Genomic DNA, 20,638 nt, shown 5'->3' with positions numbered 1-20,638 from the left:
GGTTGGTGGGTTTCAAGAAAGTAGAAAGGTAATGGAACAGAAGTTGCAAGGACTGAGAAGTTCACTCCGTCGGCCTGAAGGGAAAGCAGTTGTGGTCCAAGAGGGGGATGCTCCCATGTGCAAGTTTAGAGGAGGGCATTTGTGGGTAATGTGATGACGAGGTACGAGTGTGAACTGATGGCAATGGGCAGTGGAGAAAGTGATGGCTAATGGGATTGGAAGTCACTTTTCAGCATTAAGGGCAGTTCGCTCAAGAAGCAGAAGAATTTCCTAACAGCCTTTGCCCCCATTACTCTGCTATAGTTAACGCTGGGCACTCAGAGAGCAAGGGAATCATTTTTTTAAGAGCTTTCCTAGGCAGCAATACACACAGAAAATAATGTTGTCACCTTGAACTTTCAGATCTGCCTGGATAGCTCATGCACTATTCTTCATATGACATTCTTATAATGCAAAAAAGGGGACAGATATTAAGAACAATGAGACAGAAAGCCTATAGTTTATTAAAATAGGGTTCCCAGAAGTTAAGTGACTCCAATTTGTCTTTTCAAGCTTAGAAAGAGCCAGCCCAGAGACCCCTCGAACAAGGAAGCAAGCCAGGACACACAGAGCCTAGTGCAGCATCCTGATTCATAATTCTTCCTCCCAGTTGGCAGCCCCCTCCTGAAAGGAAGAAAGGCTGAGCAGAGAGCAGTGCAGGCCCGGGGCAGCTGCTCTAACAGGTTTCCATCCCCCAGAGCCATGGACCAACTCCACTGCCAGGTTGCTCAGGAGTGCTGGGGCTGCGATGCAGTTACTCAGTAGGGTTCGGAGCCTCCTACAGGGCTGTTCATGGCCTCCCTGTTCCTGGGCTGGTGTGGGCCTCAGGCTGATGTGGCACCAGGGAGGTAGGATGCTCAGCCGGATCACGCCAAACACACCCTGATCTCCTCTCCTCCTTCCACTAAGCCTTGCTCTCCAATCAACCTTCTATCTCCTCCTTGCTCAGCGGGAAGGTCACCCCACTTTGTTCTCTGCTTTCTGCCACAACTCAAGTTCACGTACACCCATGGGTCTCTTCTTAAGGTTCAGTTGGCAACAAGGCACAAGGAGAATCAAGAAACCCTCTGCAGAGTATCTGTCATCATTTCTTTTCAACAGTATTCATAGCACAGTGCTATGGGCCAAACACTGAGCCCAGTGGTAGAGAACAGAACAAATAAAAACACTCATCTTTTATTTTCACTGGATGAGGACAACTGAATTAGACGAAATTGAAGCAAAATAAAAGAAAAAACACAAATGACACATTTAAATATTACAATATTGTTATTATAAACACAAAGGATTAGTCAAGGGCTTTAGAAATGAAATGCTGCTTTCAGGTTAAATAAAAATTTGCAATGGGACCTTCAAGGCCCAGGGAGATGAGTAATTCTGTGGTGGGGGCTTCTAGAAGGAGGGGCTGATGATCCTCAGGGCCCATTACTAACTGAGACATACATCATAGATAAGCTCCAAAATCTCTTACCTCACACACTCCCTGAAGACCAAGGAACACCTTGCAAACACTAACGCGCTCTCATTAGTTTTTATTATTAATCGATAGATGTATCAACCCACAGGGTTATCATCTACTATACATCATGAACTATAGACATAATTTGTCTTAGTGAGATTTAACAACATAGTAAATATTCTTCAAATCATTTTAGAACAAGGATTATTCCACCTGGAAATACTCTAAATGTACTTCAAACACTCAACCAGACAGAGGCTCATTTTCTGATGAGTTTACACCACCTACTTGTAACAACTCCTCTTATTCAGGGAAATACTAACTCAGCTCTATTTTGTCACTGATAACCCAGAATCCCAGGGCTCAGTCTGGTTTTAAGGGACATATAAAAGCTTGTCAATAAGAAAAATATTCTATATAGAAAAAAGGCAACTATACATTTCTATCTCGTTTACAAGGGCCAAGCTTGGTCTGGATACCAGCTTAATTTTTCCATTGCTCCCATTAAGTAAATCCATTGAGATTATATCTGGAATTAGCATGGTTTCAGGATCTGGGCAATATTAGGTCCTACAAAGTTCTAGCTACAGAAGGCAGATCTGAAAAATTTAAAGGGGAAAAAAGAGGATATTAATATGATTCCAGGGTAGGTGGGGTGGAAGACATAGGTAGGTCTTCTAATTAATGAGTAGTTACTATTTTACAAACACTTTCACAAATATAGTATTGGTTTCTTAAATAATTTTTATCTCTTTAATTGAAAACTTTCAATGGCACAAATTTTTATACTATTTTCAAATTTCAAATTATATATGGGTTTTAAATGTCATTTGCAAAGTTTAAACTATGTTTGAAAGTGCAAAGGAAAAAGTAAGACTTACTCATATCCATATTTTCCAGATATATCTATCACCATTTCTGCTCCCAGCTTATTCTGAGAATGTTCAAATGAAAGCTCCTTCCAAATGAACTCAATATTTGCAGTGTTTCCAATGTTAATGTCTGCATCAATTAAATTTGTATAAGTCATGCCTGGCTTCAGTGTTCCACTGTAAAGAGAAAAATAAACTCATAAGCTTGCACCGGGTATTCACAATGCTGAAGTTGAAGACAACATCTCTGTGTACCATGGAAGAGAAAATTTCATTTTCTGGCATTTGCTTATAGGAGATTTATTCTTTCCATTCACTTTGGTCAGCCTCTTAGAACAGCGTGATTCTGAAGCTTGAAAAAAGGGTTAGGCAAGTGGGAAGCTTGACTAGGTGATTTTTAGGGGATGAGTACTCCATAATAAAAGATCTGGTCTTGGCTTTGTGGCATCAGAAACTAGATTTTATTGACACCAGGAAATGATCAAACTACCAATGATAGACTAAATTCACACAAAACTCATATAAGAACTAGAAGCCTGTTTATCAGCTCACAATGGGGAAATGCTTCCTTTTTATTAACCAAAATGTTCTCCTACCCTTTCCCTGGTACCTTCTTCATCTGTATGAAAAGAATTGGGTAACCAAACTAATGATAAAAATGATGTTTTGGTGAGTGTGGAAATAGAGCAGAGAGAAGTAGATTATCTTGAGACATAAGGCATATTTTATGCACGCCAAAATTAGACCAGATGAGATTTCTCTATTGCTGCTATTTCCTTATTCCTTTGCTGATGCATTGTCTGTCTCCTCTAACTGGAAGGTAAGCTCCATGAGAGTAGGACCTGTGTCTGTTTCTCCGGCAAGTTAGAACAATCCCCGGTATATAATAGGCATTTGAACGTTTGTTGAATGAGTGAACGAATGAATGTTGCTATTCTTAGGGCCTTATTCCATTACATGTAAAATTAATTGATTTAATTACCAGAAGACAACTTTTCTTCCAGATTATTGGGGTAATTTCCCTGTTGCCCCATGAACTGCCTTCACACAGTGCACACACAGTGCAGCTCTTCATGACAGTGTCATTGGAAGGCCAAATAACTAAAATATAATCTACGGTGACGCCAGACTCTTAAAGGTTGACCGAAGAGTGGGAATAGACTAGCATACAAATTCATTTAGTGGCTTCATTTCAAGATAAGACATCTCCTGTGGACCTGAAATGCTTAATTATTCTTAAAAAAGAGGACTGGATAACTATGCAAGGACATTACAAATAGCTTCTTTAGACATTAGCAAAAGAAGTATAGAGATGTCAAAACATTGTCACAAATCTTAGAAGGGGCAAGAACTGCACCTTTCTCTCCACCTGCCCCACGTCAGCTGCCTTTGGGCAGGACACAAAGCCCACAGCCTTAGGCAGCGAGTGTACTGTGGGCCTCAGAGCCACAGACACAAGATGGTGTTGAACTCTTCTCAGAGGAATAGCTTAGTGGAGATATGAAAAGCAAGTGGATATGAGACATGCTAAGACACGGAAGGGTATTTGGAACATGGAACAGCATGGATAAAGTCAGGAAGGGAGGAAAGGGGGGGATCTATTTAATGCTGGGTGGAGTAATCAGGGTAACGTGGCTGAGCTGAAGATGAACGAAGCCAAACGGCAGGAGGCAGGGCTAGAAGCCACGGGCTGGAGCCTGTGCATGAACCAGAATCAAGACAATCACTGACCGTACCCATCTTTAGAGGCAGGTGCGTCAAGGTGAGATGATGAGCACAGATGCTGCCAGAGCGGTTGATCCGAAGCAGCCCTCAACGGACAACCATAAAATCCCTGCTTTTTGTGCCTTTGCCCAGTATTTGAAGATGACGGAACTCACAGAGGCAATGCATCTAATCCGTTCATCAGTTTGCACAACGCTAACCTCTAATTAGTATGTATAATGTTAATTCTGAAATGATTGCCAAATTAAGCAATGAAAATGAAAGATGTAATACAAAAATGCTAAGGCTGATCAAAGAAAATATTAAGGAAAATTCAAGATAAAAGGGGACTTCAGTCCAACGTGCACAGTGAATGTCTCTACTGAATTATTCCTCCCTTTGACTGTCCCAGCATATAGCATATACCTGTGGGTACTACTTAGAAAGCTTATTAGAAATTTGGCAATTTATATAAATGTCTTAATTTGTATGGAATCTATAAAAATAAAAGAGATCTACCCAAATTTGTATAACACTAATGGACTGGATTAAAAATATATTTTGTTTCCCGTCAATTTTTTCCCCTTGCTTTAGATCTGTATTTTCATGTTATCATTTCCTAACATTTTCTGTTTGTAGCTGGAACTGTAGATATTATTATTTCTATTTTATATTTGGAAAATATAAAGTAAAAAGAAAAGATAGCTGGTGGTATTGTAGGAAAAGAAAAGACTGAGCCTTACTGAGCCAGATGAACTGAGAACTGAGTGCAGCACTGTTACCTGCCAGGTCCTCGTCCTTACCTACCTGACAACCCCAAACTCCCCTGTCTTCTCTGTTGTTCCACCTACATGGAGAAACATGCTTCCTTGAGTGACATGGTTTCCATCAAGTTTGACAGACAATTTGTGCCTCCAACCTGGAAATAAAGAGAAAGAAGGGTTAAAACACACGGAAAGCATGACATCCTGGCTACTTTAACGTAAATACAACTTTCAAGGTTAAAGTGGAACAGGGCTGTTCACGTCCATGAAAAAATACAACTTTATATAGCTCGAGTGAATTTGGTGAGAAATTATATTTTAAAAAACATATAAACGTTCACATTTTGATTTTGTAAATGTAAATAGCTTAACAATATTTTTTAAAGAAAATTCTTTAATTTTCCAGACATTTTTATAACTTTAAGAAAATGTGTGTGTCTTTTCTCATCCATTAAATTTGTAATCTGTGGCATGTACGCTTTCTGTAGCCAAGTTTTAATTTGCCATAGTTTGACAACTAATCCAGAAAAAAATCTAGAAAACCTATTGAGCAATAAGGTCTGTGTTTTTTTTGTTTTGTTTTGTTTTTGTTTTGTTTTTTTTGCGGTATGTGGGCCTCCCACGTTGTGGAGCACAGGCTCCGGACGCGCAGGCTCAATGGCCATGGCTCACGGGCCCAGCCGCTCCGCGGACCGGGGCACGAACCCGTGTCCCCTGCATTGGCAGGCGGACTCTCAACCACTGCGCCACCAGGGAAGCCCAGGTCTGTGCTTTTAAAATGACTTAGAGGCAAAGTAAACTGTCCCTTCCTCTCCTGCAGGGCTATGTACTAGGAATGCCCAGCCAATACAGGTCTGGGTCAGCACAAAGCCTGTCAATAGGATAAAGCCCTTGCAAATGGTCAAGCGTAACTTAAAAAAAATCTAGAGCTAAACAGATCTTTTATTCTGAATTCTGAAATTGTTGTATGCTTAATAACACAGAAAAAAAAATGCAATTCTTCATAAAATTGTCTGAAAAGCCTCTGAAAGGGGAAAAATTTTACTAGAGAGAATTTTCAATCTGTGAGTTAATCATTGCCAAAGAGCTCCCTGTCCCTCCTCAGCCCATTCCACTGCCGTATGGCTCCCACCGTCACCTCTCCACTGAAACCCCAAACTCAGCAATGACGGAATTGGTGGCTCACCCCTAGAGCCCCTTTGGGCCCCCGTCTCATCTGACCTTTTAGCATATTTGGTGCAGTGAATCCCTCCCTTCCTCATCATCTTTCTTGCCCTAGCTCCCACACAGCTTTGTATTTTCTCTCTATTCATTCCTCAGTCTCCTTCACAGGGGCCTCTTTCTCTGCTCTCTTTCTTCTCATTTGACACAGTCTTCTTGGGTAATTACATTGTCTACTTTCATAGCTTAGATTACTGTCTAAATGCTTAAATCTGTAACCGTAGACCACATCTCCAGAGGCCGAGACCCATATCTAACTGTACACGCCCAAGTCCTAAGGGCATCTCAGACCTAACATGTTAGAAACTGAGCCATCAACTTACTCCAAACCAGCCTCTCTGCCTGTGTTACCAAGTTCAGCAAACGGCACATCATCCACCCACCTAGAATCATCCTTGACTTCTCCATTTTCTGCATCCCTCAAATCCATTCACCCAGTTCCTTTTTGCTTCTACCTGCCCAAAGATAAAGCCCAAACCTCCCACATGGAGCACAATTTCATTATTTGATCCAATTTACCTCTCCCACCTTTGTCTCGTGTTACCGTCCTCCTGGTCTCTACAATCCAAGCAGGGGGATCTTCTTTCAGTTCCAGCTCTGTCTTATCTCCAGGCATTTTCATATGCAGTTCCTTCTACCTGGAATACTCCATTTCCTTCTCCCTCTTACTCACTTTTCAGGAGTCAGCTTGGAAATCACCTCCCCTCAGAAGGCTCCCCTGATCTGGTTGCAGAAGTTCCTCCTTTGAAAATCTCCCAAAAGAAAGTTTTTTTTTTTGCTTTCCCCCTGGCCTAAACTCACTGCATTGTTCTTCACTGCATCCTCGGAGTCTGGCCCAATGCCCACTTATTTAGTAGACACTCAGTAAAAACTGTTGAATTTTAAAAGATAAGTGCCTTAAAGCATTACAATAAAATTCAGCTACAATACTTACGGGAAAATGGGGAAAGAGTCCCTGTGTTTAAAACATAATACGATCTATTAGGCTTCATTTTTTTGAGGTGAAATCTATCAGCAAAATGACCCATCATTGGGCAACCTTCCTTGTGACAACGGAAGCAATTTCCCTGGTGACAGAAAATAAGAGGTAATTAGAAATGTTCACCTTCAATAAACTCAGGATGTATTATTAAACTATCAGAAATTTTTGGAATCTAAATAAAGTATATATGCATTTAAAAATGACTAAGTTGCCTAACAGACCATCCTGCCTGTTTGCAAAAACAAAACTTAATAAAACAAAAACAACTGAGGGAAAAGAAAAAGGGCCTGTTAGAAAAATTAGTAAATGATATGAATAAACAATCCACAGAAGAGGAAACTCAAATAGTCAATGATTATGTAAAAAGATACTCAATCTTACCAGTTGTCAGGAACGTGCTAATTAAAGCAACATACAATTTCATACTCAGCAGATTCACAAAAATTAAGACGATCGGCAATACCAAGTATGGGTAAGACATGGAGTGGGGAATTCTCATTTGCTTCTTATGGGAATATAAATTAACAGACATTGCAGACAGACATTTGGTAATGTCTAATAAAGATGGAAATGCACATAATGCTTTGACAATTTCACTTCTATTATATGTCATAAAGAAACTTCTACACAAGCACATAAGGCGATATGCAAAGGTGTTCATTGCAAAATCGCGTTTAATAAGAAAAACTGCAAACAACCAAAATGCACATTAGTAGGGGAATGAATAAATAAATTGTGGCAGATTCCTACGAAATAAATGCAATAGGTCTATAAACATCAATGTAGATCTTAAATTTATAAAATTTAATTTAAAAACAAATTCAGAAAGATACAGTATGATACTATTTATATGATATATGTATACTGATTTGCTCCAAAGTCTGCCTTAGGGAAGGGCATTAAGGAATGTAAGGTACTTCAATTTTATCTGTATGTGTTAAAATCTAAAGCAAAACTAACACAATATTAACTTAAAACAATCTGGGTAGCAGTGTTGGAGTATTTGCTATTTTAGGTTTTGAACTTTTCGATTTTTAAACCATGGACACTTAGGCTAGGACTATAGTAAAACGCCCCATTTAAAACTCCATTTTTAATGAATAAAAATACTAACAAAATAACAGGGGCTCATATGTATTGAGTGCTTACCATGTGCAAGGCACTGTTTGAAGCACTTTATATGCATTTAGGTCAATTACTCCTTACAAAGTCCCTTATTATTATAATGCTTTTACTTTCCTTATTTAGCAGATCAGGAAACTAAAGCCCAGAGAAGTAAACAATCTGTCCAATGTTGCATGTCTATCAAGTGATGGAGCAAAAATGTGAATCAGACAGCCTGGCACTAAAACCCCTCCTTATTTTATTTTATTTATTTTTTAAAATTTCATCTCATTTTTTATGACTGTTGGGTAAAAGTACAATAAAACATGTCAAGGAAATTGACTTGATGTTCTCTAGTTTGTTGCCATAATCGGCATCCATGTGGCACAGGAGCCTGTGGTTCTCCAGTTTAGCAGATTGAACCCCACTAACTCTGAATCCACTGTGACTCTGAGAACCTGCTTCCTTCCACCTGCCTTTGGTGTCGTAAATGTCAGCATCCATTGAGCCATTCAGAGCAGCATCTGGAGCTTGAAGAAGGCTTTGAGGAAGTGCCAGTGGTTGGATGGCAAGCTTTCCAAGAACAGCAGTTCACCAGCCACAATATGAGTAAGGACAACTTGCTCAGGAAACTGAGAAGACAGTCTGAGGGCTCACTCACCTTGTTCTGTAAAAGGAGGGAAGTGCTTATTCCTGTCCCAACGCTGTACTTATTCACAAAATGCTATCACTTACAACACACTTCGGCTGGAAACCCCACATTTTTCTTCCCTGATAAAACAGGGGGTAGGAGTCTAACGTACAAGCAGCAAAGCCTTTCCACTTCCCGCTACAAAATGGATTTTCTTTCTCCTTTTTTCACAACGATAACCAAATGAAAAATAGGTTCAGCTCAGATCTGGGACCACGTGCTTTCTGACTCAAGCAAAATGAGATTTGGCATTTTGTAATGTATTGAACTGCATGGATCTCCTGTGAGCTATCTACGCCTTAGCTCTGCTCTGTATAAATAATTAAATTTTAATAAAAATAATTTTCATGTTCCAAGTAAATGGTAATATGTTTCACTGTAGCTATGGATTGGTTCAGGCTTCTCGGGGCATCTTTGAGGATGACATTTAAAATATATACACGCAAAAATTTTTGCCCTTTTAGATAGTAGCATCTAATTATGGCAGAACAAATGGCCAAAACAGCAAAATTGGATATAATTCAAAAGAGCCACAACAACCTGAATACAAATAGTTGGTTTAGTTATTTAAGCCCTCCAGCAACCCCAGTTACTGTTCAGTACTCAGCACAGAAAGAATCTATTATTTCCCAAAATGGCAGATGCATTTTTTTTGGCTACATACTCAACGCTCTAATTTTTAGTTGGCTGATCATGCTTCAAAAAATGACTTGCTAATTAAATTACACTGCAAAACGTTTTACTCACTGCTTTGAAAGATTTGTAGGATCTACAAGGATAAGCAATAAATGCATCGGGATTGAGAATGCTTTCAGCATAAAAGCGATGACTTCGGGCATGGTTGCAATCAAAGAAGGAAAACACTTCTGTGAAAACAATTTCCAATTAACTGATAGTATGAACCATTTCTTAGAAAAAGTAATTTTAAATGATAGTTTTTTGACTTGGGTCTAGGTCACCAGACCTTGTGTGTAGGCTTGGATATTCCACATTTATCAACATTACATATCATTTTCTTGTACGAAAGAATTCGTGTGACTCTAAAGGGACATTCAATCAGGATAAATAAACAAATGCAAATGCAGGTGACTGTGCTCTGACACTAATATCCCCAACACTTCCCAGATCTCTGATGTAAGCACTTAGAGCTCTGAGTATCGTGGTGCACATAGCATCTCCGCCTTAGACCAATTAATTCTCCGTATCCCTGTTTCTGCAGGAGTGACTGAACTCCCTCCTATTCAGTCATAGAACAGCCAGCAAGGTTAACCAGTGCACACCTTCAGCCGAGCTTCCAGGTGAGACAGGTGGGAGGTATTGTAAAGAATGCTACAGACAAATTAGTTTTGCCATTGTCAGGCATAACATTACTGCTACTAATAGGATTATTGCAATAATACATAAAAGTTCTAAGTACATTGTGCATTCTCAAGTTATCATAGCATTCCAGTCATTTATACTCTCTTTTCCTTACATAAAAATGTTTTTACTCTTTGACATGGACTATTCTTCCAATGGCCTACCCAGCTTGGCTGACTTTTGAGAAACCAGAGTTTGGTTTTAGTGTATGTGGTAAGTCACTTATCTATAACTGTGGCTTCCAAAGAATCACTCCTTCCTGGGTCCTCACCCCTTTGCAATATCTTGTTACTCTTCTTCCCTTCAGGAGATGGAGTTGTTTTGGGTTTTTTTTTTTTCCCTTCTGGATTGGGGTTACAGGCTAGTCTTGTGACTTCTTTGACCAATAGGAACTGACACTGTGTGAGTCAGTGGAGGAACTGACACTGTGCAAGTTCCAGGGCCTTGGTCTTCAGAGACCTTCCAGCATCTACTCTTGCTTTCTTGGAACCCAGCCTCCATGTTAAGAAATCCAGGTTAACTGGCTGGGGAGAGAAGCTCTGAAGGATAACAGACCACTTAGAGAGGAGAGCTAGTACCAAGACCCCAGACGTGGAAGGCCATCTTGGACCTTCCCACTCAGCTTAGCCCAGCCCAGCTCCCAGCTGGATGCAATCACATGCATTCGTCCAATGGACACATCACAAAGCAGAATCTCGGCAGAACTCTGCCTGCATCTTGAGGCTTAGAATCATGGGCAATAAAACCAATATTCTCTTAAGCCACTATGGTTCATTATGCAATAGATAACTGAGACAGCATAATTTCAGAAATGCAACATAGCAGAGATAAAGAATTGGCACTTCTCTTACATCAGGTTTCTTTACATACAGATTTATATTCGTAACTAATTGTGATTTAGACAAGATGGTTCATTAGAATATTGGGAGCTATGAATTTTAAAAGTAAATGGTTTCTTAGTAATAAATATAATGTAACAGAATATCTTGAAGCTTAAAAGTCATCTAAAACTTAACATGAATGATAAATGTGCTTTTAATCCAATAAAGTTGTAGGAATTATATCTCAAAATGATAGCTTATGATAAATGTATGTTTTATTTGAATTCATTCTTTTACAGAATTTCAAGTGCTCAGTATATAACACTTAATATAGTTATGTGAAGGAGTCTTATGATCTATATTTTATCCTAATAGAACTAATTTTAAATTATAATATGGCAAATAACGAGAGAGATAAGTTTTATAATGGGCCTTTTCTGAATGAATTTCGCTTACCTGCACTAGGTCAAATTGGCTTTAATTCTCATTTTGAGTATCCATAGTTTCACCAGTTTTTTTTTTTAAGTAGTCATTGCAAACAGATATTTCTAATTACATTTACTCTTTCAGAACGGCTATTAAAACTTTGTAACTTATCTCTAGTGAAGAGGAAAGTCGAGTTACTCTCAATGTCACGATCTGTGTGTCTTTCCTCTACAACAGCCAAATGGAAGATAAAATAATTACATCATCTAGCTATTCTGACCACATGGGATCAGGTGATGGGATATTTAGAATCCTCCAGATATTTATTATGTCATCATACGTTATATTACTGTGCATTATTATATGTTATATGATATAGTTCATTATTTACATGATGACGATATGTAGAGATAGGGAGGAATGGAACTCCCAAATAATAACTTTTTGGTGTCTTATAACCAAGTGCCTTATAGATATTATTATTATATTATTAGAAACCACTTTAAAAGGTTAAATATTATTTGTTTAATCTGTGATTAATTTAATTTGTGACTCAGAGTGATTCTGTTAAAAAGCAAGTCAAACCATGTCCCTCTCTGCTCAAAATCCTCCCATGGCTCCCCTCTCACTTGAGTAAAAGCTGCAGTTTTACTACAGTCCATAAGGTGCTGTATTATCTCCCTCTGCCCCGTTCCTTCTCTAACTTAATGTCCTACTACTCTCCTGTCTTTCACTTCATTTCAGCCACAACAGGCTCCTCACTGCCATGAACTTCACAGGCTCCTGCCCCAGGCCCTTTGCATTTGCTATTCCCACCCCTCAGCCTGGAATGCCTAACTGGCTAACTCCTTCAGGTCATCTTTTCAGTAAGGACTTCCTGGCCACCCTATCAAAAATCTCCTTCCCCTACGTCACCCCCACTGTCACCAACGCATCATATTCCCATTAAATGCTTTGTTTTGTCTCTTAGCACTTATTCTATTTTTGTTTTTCTAGCAAATTAGAATATTAGCTCCATCAGGGAGGGACTTCTGTCTTTTGTATGCGTTCCTACATCTGCTATTCCTAGAATAATGCTTGGCACATAGTAAGCACTCAATACATATTTGTTGGATGAATACATCCTCCTTGTTCCTACTGAGTGAGTACAACATGCTAGACATTCTGTTAGACCCTGGGGTTGTAGAGGTAACTAAGACGTGGACCCTGACCTTGCAGATCTCACAACTGCTGGGAACTTCATACATGCAACTGTGTTTTGGGCTAAAACATATTTTTATATTATATTATATTATATACAAAAGGACATGGATTCTATCCAAGCAGGGAGCTCACTGAATTTATAACAGCAGTCCTCATATTTTAGAAAGTATTTAGCTTCCTTGTAAATATTGAGATCAAATTTAAATAAAGGTGTAATTAAATCTTCACATCTTGGCATGTGCTTCCCTCCATTTGGGTAAAAGTCAAGGTGGCCACAAGCATTAATAGTTCCAACACCTGAAATTTTAAAAAGCAGGATAAACGCTTCTAAAATTCTCCTCCATGTTTCAGTGTAGTTTCAGTTTGTGTTAAAAACTTACCAAGCTCGAAGAGGAAGCGAACTTCATTTGTATGAATAACATCAACAGAGTTGGCATCTGAGGGGTCCAGTCTGACTTCATTTGGAGTGCTGTGGAAACCTGGCCCAGCTGGGTCCAACCCTAGGAAAAAGCATAATGTGTATTAAACTAAGATATACAAAAGTACATTGATAGTACATGGATAGTGTTGTTATTTTGGAAGGATAGATGGTGAATGCAAGGTATTCTTTCTTATATGATTTATGTAGGTCAAACACCACTCAGCTTGAGGGTCAGATACATAAACTGTAGGGTCTGTTTACATTTATAAATTCAGGGTCTGTATATACTGCAATGTCGGATTCCTACACACAAGTGAGGCTGTGTCTAGACAATGCCAAAGTAGCTAACGGAGTCAGAAAAGTCAAGGTGGCTATTCTAGGATCTGTACATGCAATATCATACATATAACTAAGGTTAAGGATTGTAGACCATCTTAAAAGCAACATTTATATGTAAAAATATAAAAATAAAAGATGAGAGCTCTTCAAAATGTAAAGATGGATCTCAAAGCAACACAGTTAAAATAATAGAATCATAGTCCTCAGCTAAGGCTCACTTAGTTCCATTCATTATAAGAAAAACAAAAGCCCGAAGCCCAGGGAAGTGAAAGGACTTGACAAGGCCATCATATGTTAGGTGCAAAATGGACCAGGAGCCTGGTGGCCAGACTCTCAACCCACTGTCTGCTGTTCAAATGTCTACTAAAACACAGGCAAGATATCTAGGGTCCTTAAAATGTTATGATCATTCACATAACTCATTTACACGTTTGACAGTTATTTATCAAGCACTTACTATGTGCCAGGAACAGGGTTCAGCACCTGGGTACAAGGAGTAAGGTCTAGCCTTGTCCTCAAGGAGCTTTCTGTTTGGTGGGGAAGGCACTACAATGCAGTGTGCTCAATGCTGAGACAGGTGAGCACAGGTGTTATGCAAGTACAGAGAAGCAACACGTAACCCAATTTTGGGAAACTAGGACATGCGTCTGCTGGAGATGAGAAATACAAGCAGAGATGTGAGGGAACAGAAGGCCAGCCAGGGTGAAGATGGGGTCAGCAGCAACCTGGGAAGAGGATAGAGAATATACGTGACCATCAGGCGAGAGGGTTAACCACATTTGGGAAACTGTAACTAGCTTTCAAGGGCTGGTGCACAGAGTTTTAGAATTTGGTGAAAGATGAAGATAGCATTTTAAGCAGGAGCCAGATGCGACCTGAGCCATGATGAGTTTGGACATGACCTGGTTGTCGATGGGCAGCTCTTACAAGTTTGCAGAAGGAGAGATTTACGGTCAGATTTGTATTTTAGCAAAGTCTCTTTGCTGTTAAGTGGAGAGCGGGCCCCAGAGTGGAGAGGACTCAGCTGAGCTGCAGCTGACCTTTGGGAAAATGCGGCATGAGTGAGAAATGAAAGTACCACAGTTGTGGGTGTGCATTACTCAGCGCAGCAGCCTGTCATACGATTCAGGTTTTGTTTCTATTTTTTTGGTTAATATAAGCATGGAGAGAGAAATGACAGAATGAGAAGAGGAGAGGAGAGAAGAGGGGGCCTAGGATAGAACCTTGAAGAATACCAACGAGTAAGGGAAGGCGAAAGAAAAGGCACCTGCAAGGGAGCCTGGAAAGAAGCTGTCAGACAAGAACAAAGACAACCAAGAAGATGGGGAACCACAGGAGCCAAGAGGAGAGGGGGTTCCAACAGCACAGAGGGGCCCGCGGGTCAAATTCTGCAGAGGGGCCAAGGAAGGTCAAGACGGGAAAGGTCTGGGAGAGTCCCACTAAAAAGTCAGAGTGCAGGGAAGGGATACAATTAAGTATCATCCTCACAACCCTAATTCATAGGGTTCACTCTGCAATTTGTTTTTAGACTTAACAGTGTATCCAGGGGCAATATTCAAAATGTTCACAACTGCAACGGCATGGGCCTTAAACAGAGCAGTTCAGCACTGCCAGCTACGCTGGGCGAGCAGGACCATCATCAGGGCTCTATCTCATTCTGTGTTGTTAGTTGGTATGGAACTGCAAAGCATGGAGTGCGTCATAATTCAGTCAACCGTCCCCGACAGGTGGATGATCACAGCTTCCATTACTTTGCCACCACAGATAACGCTGCGGTGAATGCCCCTTGAACGTGGATTTACACACTCACACTTTGGAAGCGTTTCAGGTTTTGGTTTGGGGGAGTCACATTTTCTCCTGTCTTACATTTGCTTCTGAGACTTCGTTTGGCATCAGATACTTGACATTTTGTGCATAAACAAATACGTAAACAAACCCAAGGCCCATCTGCAGGGCTGACTTGCCAGTTATCCTTCCAAGGCCTGGCGTCCTTGACCCAGCTTCCCCAGCCAGATGAGCTCCCAAGCTGCGGCCAATCAAGTGCACTTTAGAAGGCGAATATCCAAATTTTTTCCGATAGGATTTTTTCAAAGGAAAACAGAACAACTATTTTTAAAAGAGCAGTAGAATGGTTGAAATAGGCTTAAAATGAAAAAGGAGCTGACATGTTTCTCCCTCTCACACCCAGGATGGGGACTGGTAAAGTGACAAAGCGACCCCACGTTCAACTACATCCTTATCCAGCTGAAGCAGAGAGCATCAGGTGGGCTGGAGGGATGCCTTCTGTCAGATTCTTCTCCCTGTGCTAAGGGCCCTCAGAGTCCTCGGGAGCAGGAAGGAGAACAGCCCAGTGACCATGGCTGTGGCTTCCAGCCTGTGCCCATCCCTCCTGAGACCCAACCCATCCAGCACGCCCCCAACACAGGGCAAAGGCAGCTCACGCCCACGCTATTATCCACCTTGCCTGTGTCCGTCTTCTCCACTTTAAGGCAACCCTAGCAAATGTCTGGGATGACTCTGGCCTTCAGAAAAAGTTTTTAAGAATATTCACAATGAGACTATGCGGCCTGAGAGTTTACACACACACACGCACAATCAACTTAATGGGGAACAAAGGAGCAAACCTTTTTAGTTTCAGCAAAGTTTCAGGCTCTCTTCATAATAGTGAAAATCATGCAGTTGCCTTCACTTGGATAAATCTGTCATTTGATCAAATCTTCTATTTATTTTTTCACCAGTAATGACAGTATTATGTGCTGCATTATGAAGAGTATTTTTACATGTGAATGGCTGCCCCAGTGGCTCCTGTCATTAGGGGGCCCTGTCCCGCACTGCTGCCACCATTTAAAACCTCTGCTTGCTTTCTTATCTTCCCCTACAGACTGTGTCTGATATTGGTTCTCACCCTACCCCCCTTCAGCTTTCTCCTCCTCCTTCCCCATCTACCTGTAACCCTATTCCAGGCACCTGCTTGCCCCAGGGCTAATCCTGGTATCCTGTGATAAAATGACAGAAGAGGGGGCAGGGAAGAGACTCCTACCTGTTCCTTAGCTGCTCCTTCTGCAGGTCTGGCTCCTGAATTACTCTCGGGGGCTCCAGGCTCCCTCACCCTAGACCTTCTCCTGCTTTTCACCTTGGGCTTCCGAGGGGGCGAACAATTCACTGAACATTAAAGTCAGCCAACACTTTCCTCTTCAGTTCAGCAAAATCTCCTCCCAGCTTCCTACAAGCCACTCCTATTTATTTCCTGGACCTTTAAGAGCCTGCAGTTCAGGCCCCAAGATCAAGGAAGAAATTCACAAAAGCTTAGGACTGGTTTTTCTCTGAAGAGGCGATGAATCTGATTTTATCCTTTGTGGACAAAGACTCACTCTGAGCTCTTCCTTGTACTGTAGTGTCCTTGACAGAGCGGCAAGGGCAGGCAGAGGAGTGGGGGGCAGACAGAGAAGTGGGTGCAGACAGAGAAGTGGGGGCAGATAGAGAAGTGGGTGCAGATAGAGAAGTGGGGGGCAGATAAAGTGGGGTGCAGATAGAGAAGTGGGGTGCAGACAGAGAAGTGGGGGGCAGATAGAGAAGTGGGGGGCAGATAAATTGGGGGCAGATAGAGAAGTGGGTGCAGAGAAGTGGGTGCAAATAGAGAAGTGGGGGCAGATAAAGTGGGGTGCAGATAGAGAAGTGGGGGGCAGATAGAGAAGTGGGTGCAGATAGAGAATTGGGGGACAGATAGAGAAGTGGGTGCAGATAGAGAAGTGGGGGGCAGATAAATTGGGGGGCAGATAGAGAAATGGGGCAGACAGAGAAGTGGGTGCAGATAGAGAAGTGGGGGGCAGATATATTGGGGGGCAGATAGAGAAGTGGGTGCAGAGAAGTGGGTGCAGATAGAGAAGTGGGGGCAGAAGAAGGTGAGTATTTGGCTCCCTGACTCTTCTCCAGGCTGTTTCCTAACTGGGCTCAGCGTTCTATGCCACCTTCCCTGACCCACCATCTAAGTGAGGTGCTGGTCCTGTCACGCCCCCTCCCGTTGCCTTGGAATTCTCCACAGTACTGTTTCCACACTTGTCTCACTCACCATGTACCTTCAGTGCCTAGAACAGAGCCGGGCCCACAGCAAGTGCAGAGTGAAATAGTTGCTGGATGGAAGGAGTGAACTCTCCTTAAGAATCAGAAAGCGTCATAAATCTTTAGACTTTACTTCACTGCATTTCACGGTGTGCAATTACTTTCTATTATGGTAGAGCTTTTGGAGAGTTATAAATGTCTCAAAGTATATCCCTCATAAATAGCAAAGTCTGTTTTATTCTTTTAGAAAACGTGTAGGTTAAAGGGTCATGCCTGGACTGGCCCATGGACCTAATTCACTGCCATAGAACCCAGTTTCTGCTGGAAAATGCATTTCACATTCTACACAAATAGCATCCATAAGGCAGAAACAGTTTCTTCTCTATCATTAAGGATAGGTTTACAATGTGATGAAAACGAATGGAGATGGTCCTACACACTGACCGTGGCAGTAACCTTGGGGGGTGGGGAAGGATTTGGTGAGGATCCTGTGAAGGGACACTGCCACCATGTGGCACTTTGCAGAACCACAGGCACTTCTTTCACAGGAAGTAACTTCCCTTTTTGGCTATCATACACCAATGCTTATTATTTCACATGTTCAGTATATGTGTAAACTAATAAAAAAGAACATAGAATTACCCCCAAATTCTTGGTGTTACGATACAAAGTCAGTTAAATATAATTTTAAAAAATCAACAGTTCTTACCACAAGAACATCAATACAATAAGCTATCTCAGCACCAACAGCACGGACATTGCTTACAGCGTGGATATATTTCAGCAAACCATTAATCCAGTGTAAATTAATGCAGTTCACATCTTCTACTTTTAGGAACACCTAAAAAGATTTATTGTAAGTATTAAAAAGTAAGAATTAAAGAAAATCAAGGTGCCTGAACAACTGATTTCACAATAAGAAATAACATTTGCAGGTATTGAGAACCTACTACATGCTAGGCCCTGTCCTAACCCTTTTACATATACTAACTTAATACTCATTTAAAGAGAAGGAAACCTAGGCACAGATAGGTTAATTAACTTGCCCATGACCACAGAGCTAGTAAATAGAACCCTAATATGATGTCAGACAGCCCGACTCTACCACACTATATGGCTTATAAATAATTAATTGCTTACTACGTTAGCAGTCTATTAACCCTGGTATAAAGGAGAGGAAAATTAATTTCATGGAGTGAACTTGGAAATGTTTTCCTTAAAATAAATGAGAAATTTATCACACCACTCAATCTTTTGTCAAAGATGAGAATTTACCAAAGAATAATTATAAAAATCTTCCATCATAATCTGTGTGATTCATAATAAGTGAAAATAAATGGGAAATGGGTAATTCATTTGAGGCCTTGGGACACAGACAATGTGAATAACTGAATGGAGAATTTCCATGAATACATTAGTACCTTGCAAAGCACATTCACATTAAACATAAAGCTTTCATACTAGTATAAAGAAGCGTTTATTCACATCATACATTGCACGTCTTGCTGCCATTGCCATCTGATTTCCATCCAGGTATGTTGATATGGGTGATCTTGTCTGTTCCGAAGTGTGAGGCTTGGAGAGTTAAATAATTAGCTGCACTGATTTCCTGTTTCAGGTGAAAAGAAATTAAGGTAAAATAATTGAAAATTATTTACTATTTAGTAAAATTATTCTAAATTTGCTCAAAAGTCTTCCTCTAAATTTGATTTTAACAGCCTTCTTTAATACATTTTTATCAAAGAAATAGTTACTGCTACATATTGCAGAAGTACCAAGAAATTATTAATGCATTACAAAGTGCAATATACAAATTTTATCATAAAGGAAATAAACATGTTTGGTTTTGAGGCAATGTTCATAAGACAATGTTGGGTCAGTTTCAATCAGAATTTCAGTAAGCCTTATTTTGGTATAGTATTTTTCAGTTGTCAATATAATTCATGAGAATTATCTTACTGGAGACTTAGAAGCATGCTCCAAAGGTGGCAGAATAGATTGTCCACCGCACTTTATGGATGAGGAATAGAGGTTAGACCTTCACCACATGAAATACAACAGCTTATTAAAGATAATTTTATGGGATTATGTTAAATATTGTTTTGTATTTCTTGTACTTTGTTGGATGGTTTTTATAACCAAACTCTCGAAGTCTTATAGAATGCTATGAATTTAAGTGATTTTGTTATTAAAAGAAAAATTGAAAGTCACAAGTATAGGGCTCCCCTGGTGGTGCAGTGGTTGAGAGTCCACCTGCCGATGCAGGGGACACGGGTTCGTGCCCCGGTCTGGGAAGATCCCACATGCCGCGGAGCGGCTGGGCCCGTGAGCCCTGGCCACTGGGCCTGCACGTCCAGAGCCTGTGCTCAGCAACGGGAGAGGCCACAACAGTGAGAGGCCCGTGTACCGCAAAAAAAAAAAAAAAAAAAAAAAAAAAGTAAATTCTTGTCTATGGTCCAAATTTTTATAATTATAACTTTCAACAACTTATGGAGAAGAAAGCAATTCTACAAGTTCATTCATTCCATTCTCCTTTTTTTCTAGTACATGTAGGCACTTAAAAAATCAGCTTCAGGCCTGGTTCCCATTCTCTGAAATCCAAGGATCACCATTACGTATTGTTCTCACTGAGACAGTAAAACTGGTATGTGTATCCCAATATAACAAATATATGTGTTCCCACAACAAATAATGCCAAGAATTCAACTTTGGTACTGATGACTATTTACCTCTAATCAGGTTAAATATTGGATTATTTCATTAACTAGTTCAATTTTATTTATTTATGATCCTATATTTCCAAAATGTCTAGTTGCCACTTTAATGAATTTAAATTTTCTGAGAAAAAGATGACTTAGGGGCAACTTGAAGACAATTGGGTTTTCTCTTTTCACTAGAGAGTCAGTATTTGGGCTGCTATAGACGGAATGACATGCTACTGCTTGAGGTTTATTGAATACATACCCTTAAGCTCCTTACATGATAAATCACAGGACACATTTTAACCAAAGCATTTATTTCCCTCTGGTGGATTTTATATTTAAATTTTACGTGACAGTACATGATACAGAAAAGACAACCTAATTTGACATCTGAAGAGAGCTGTATGAGAAAGTACTCTGGACACAGAGAGATAATAGAAATAAAGGGTGTTGGTCTCTGCTTTTCATACCA

The 20,638-nt window shown here is 40.4% G+C and overlaps 1 protein-coding gene across 1 annotated transcript; it reads right to left on the bottom strand.

Moving 5' to 3' along the window:
• Positions 1-1,215: 1,215 nt before the first annotated feature.
• PNLIPRP3 (pancreatic lipase related protein 3) lies at positions 1,216-19,118 on the bottom strand (the record flags this gene model as incomplete). Its single annotated transcript, XM_027113125.1, is given in 11 exon segments — positions 1,216-2,097; positions 2,380-2,547; positions 4,882-4,993; positions 6,994-7,126; positions 9,584-9,699; positions 12,162-12,165; positions 12,821-12,942; positions 13,026-13,145; positions 15,370-15,511; positions 18,177-18,305; positions 18,957-19,118. Coding segments are annotated over 11 exon segments (1,272 nt in total), but the record flags the coding sequence as incomplete, so codon positions are not given.
• Positions 19,119-20,638: the final 1,520 nt, after the last annotated feature.

This window comes from Aethalodelphis obliquidens, unplaced genomic scaffold, assembly GCF_003676395.1.
Source record: "Aethalodelphis obliquidens isolate GAN/ISIS:26980383/991018 unplaced genomic scaffold, ASM367639v1 scaffold11, whole genome shotgun sequence".
Lineage (NCBI taxonomy): Eukaryota > Metazoa > Chordata > Mammalia > Artiodactyla > Delphinidae > Aethalodelphis > Aethalodelphis obliquidens.
The sequence above is the reverse complement of the archived record's forward strand: the minus strand, read 5'-3'. Positions and strand labels throughout refer to the sequence as shown.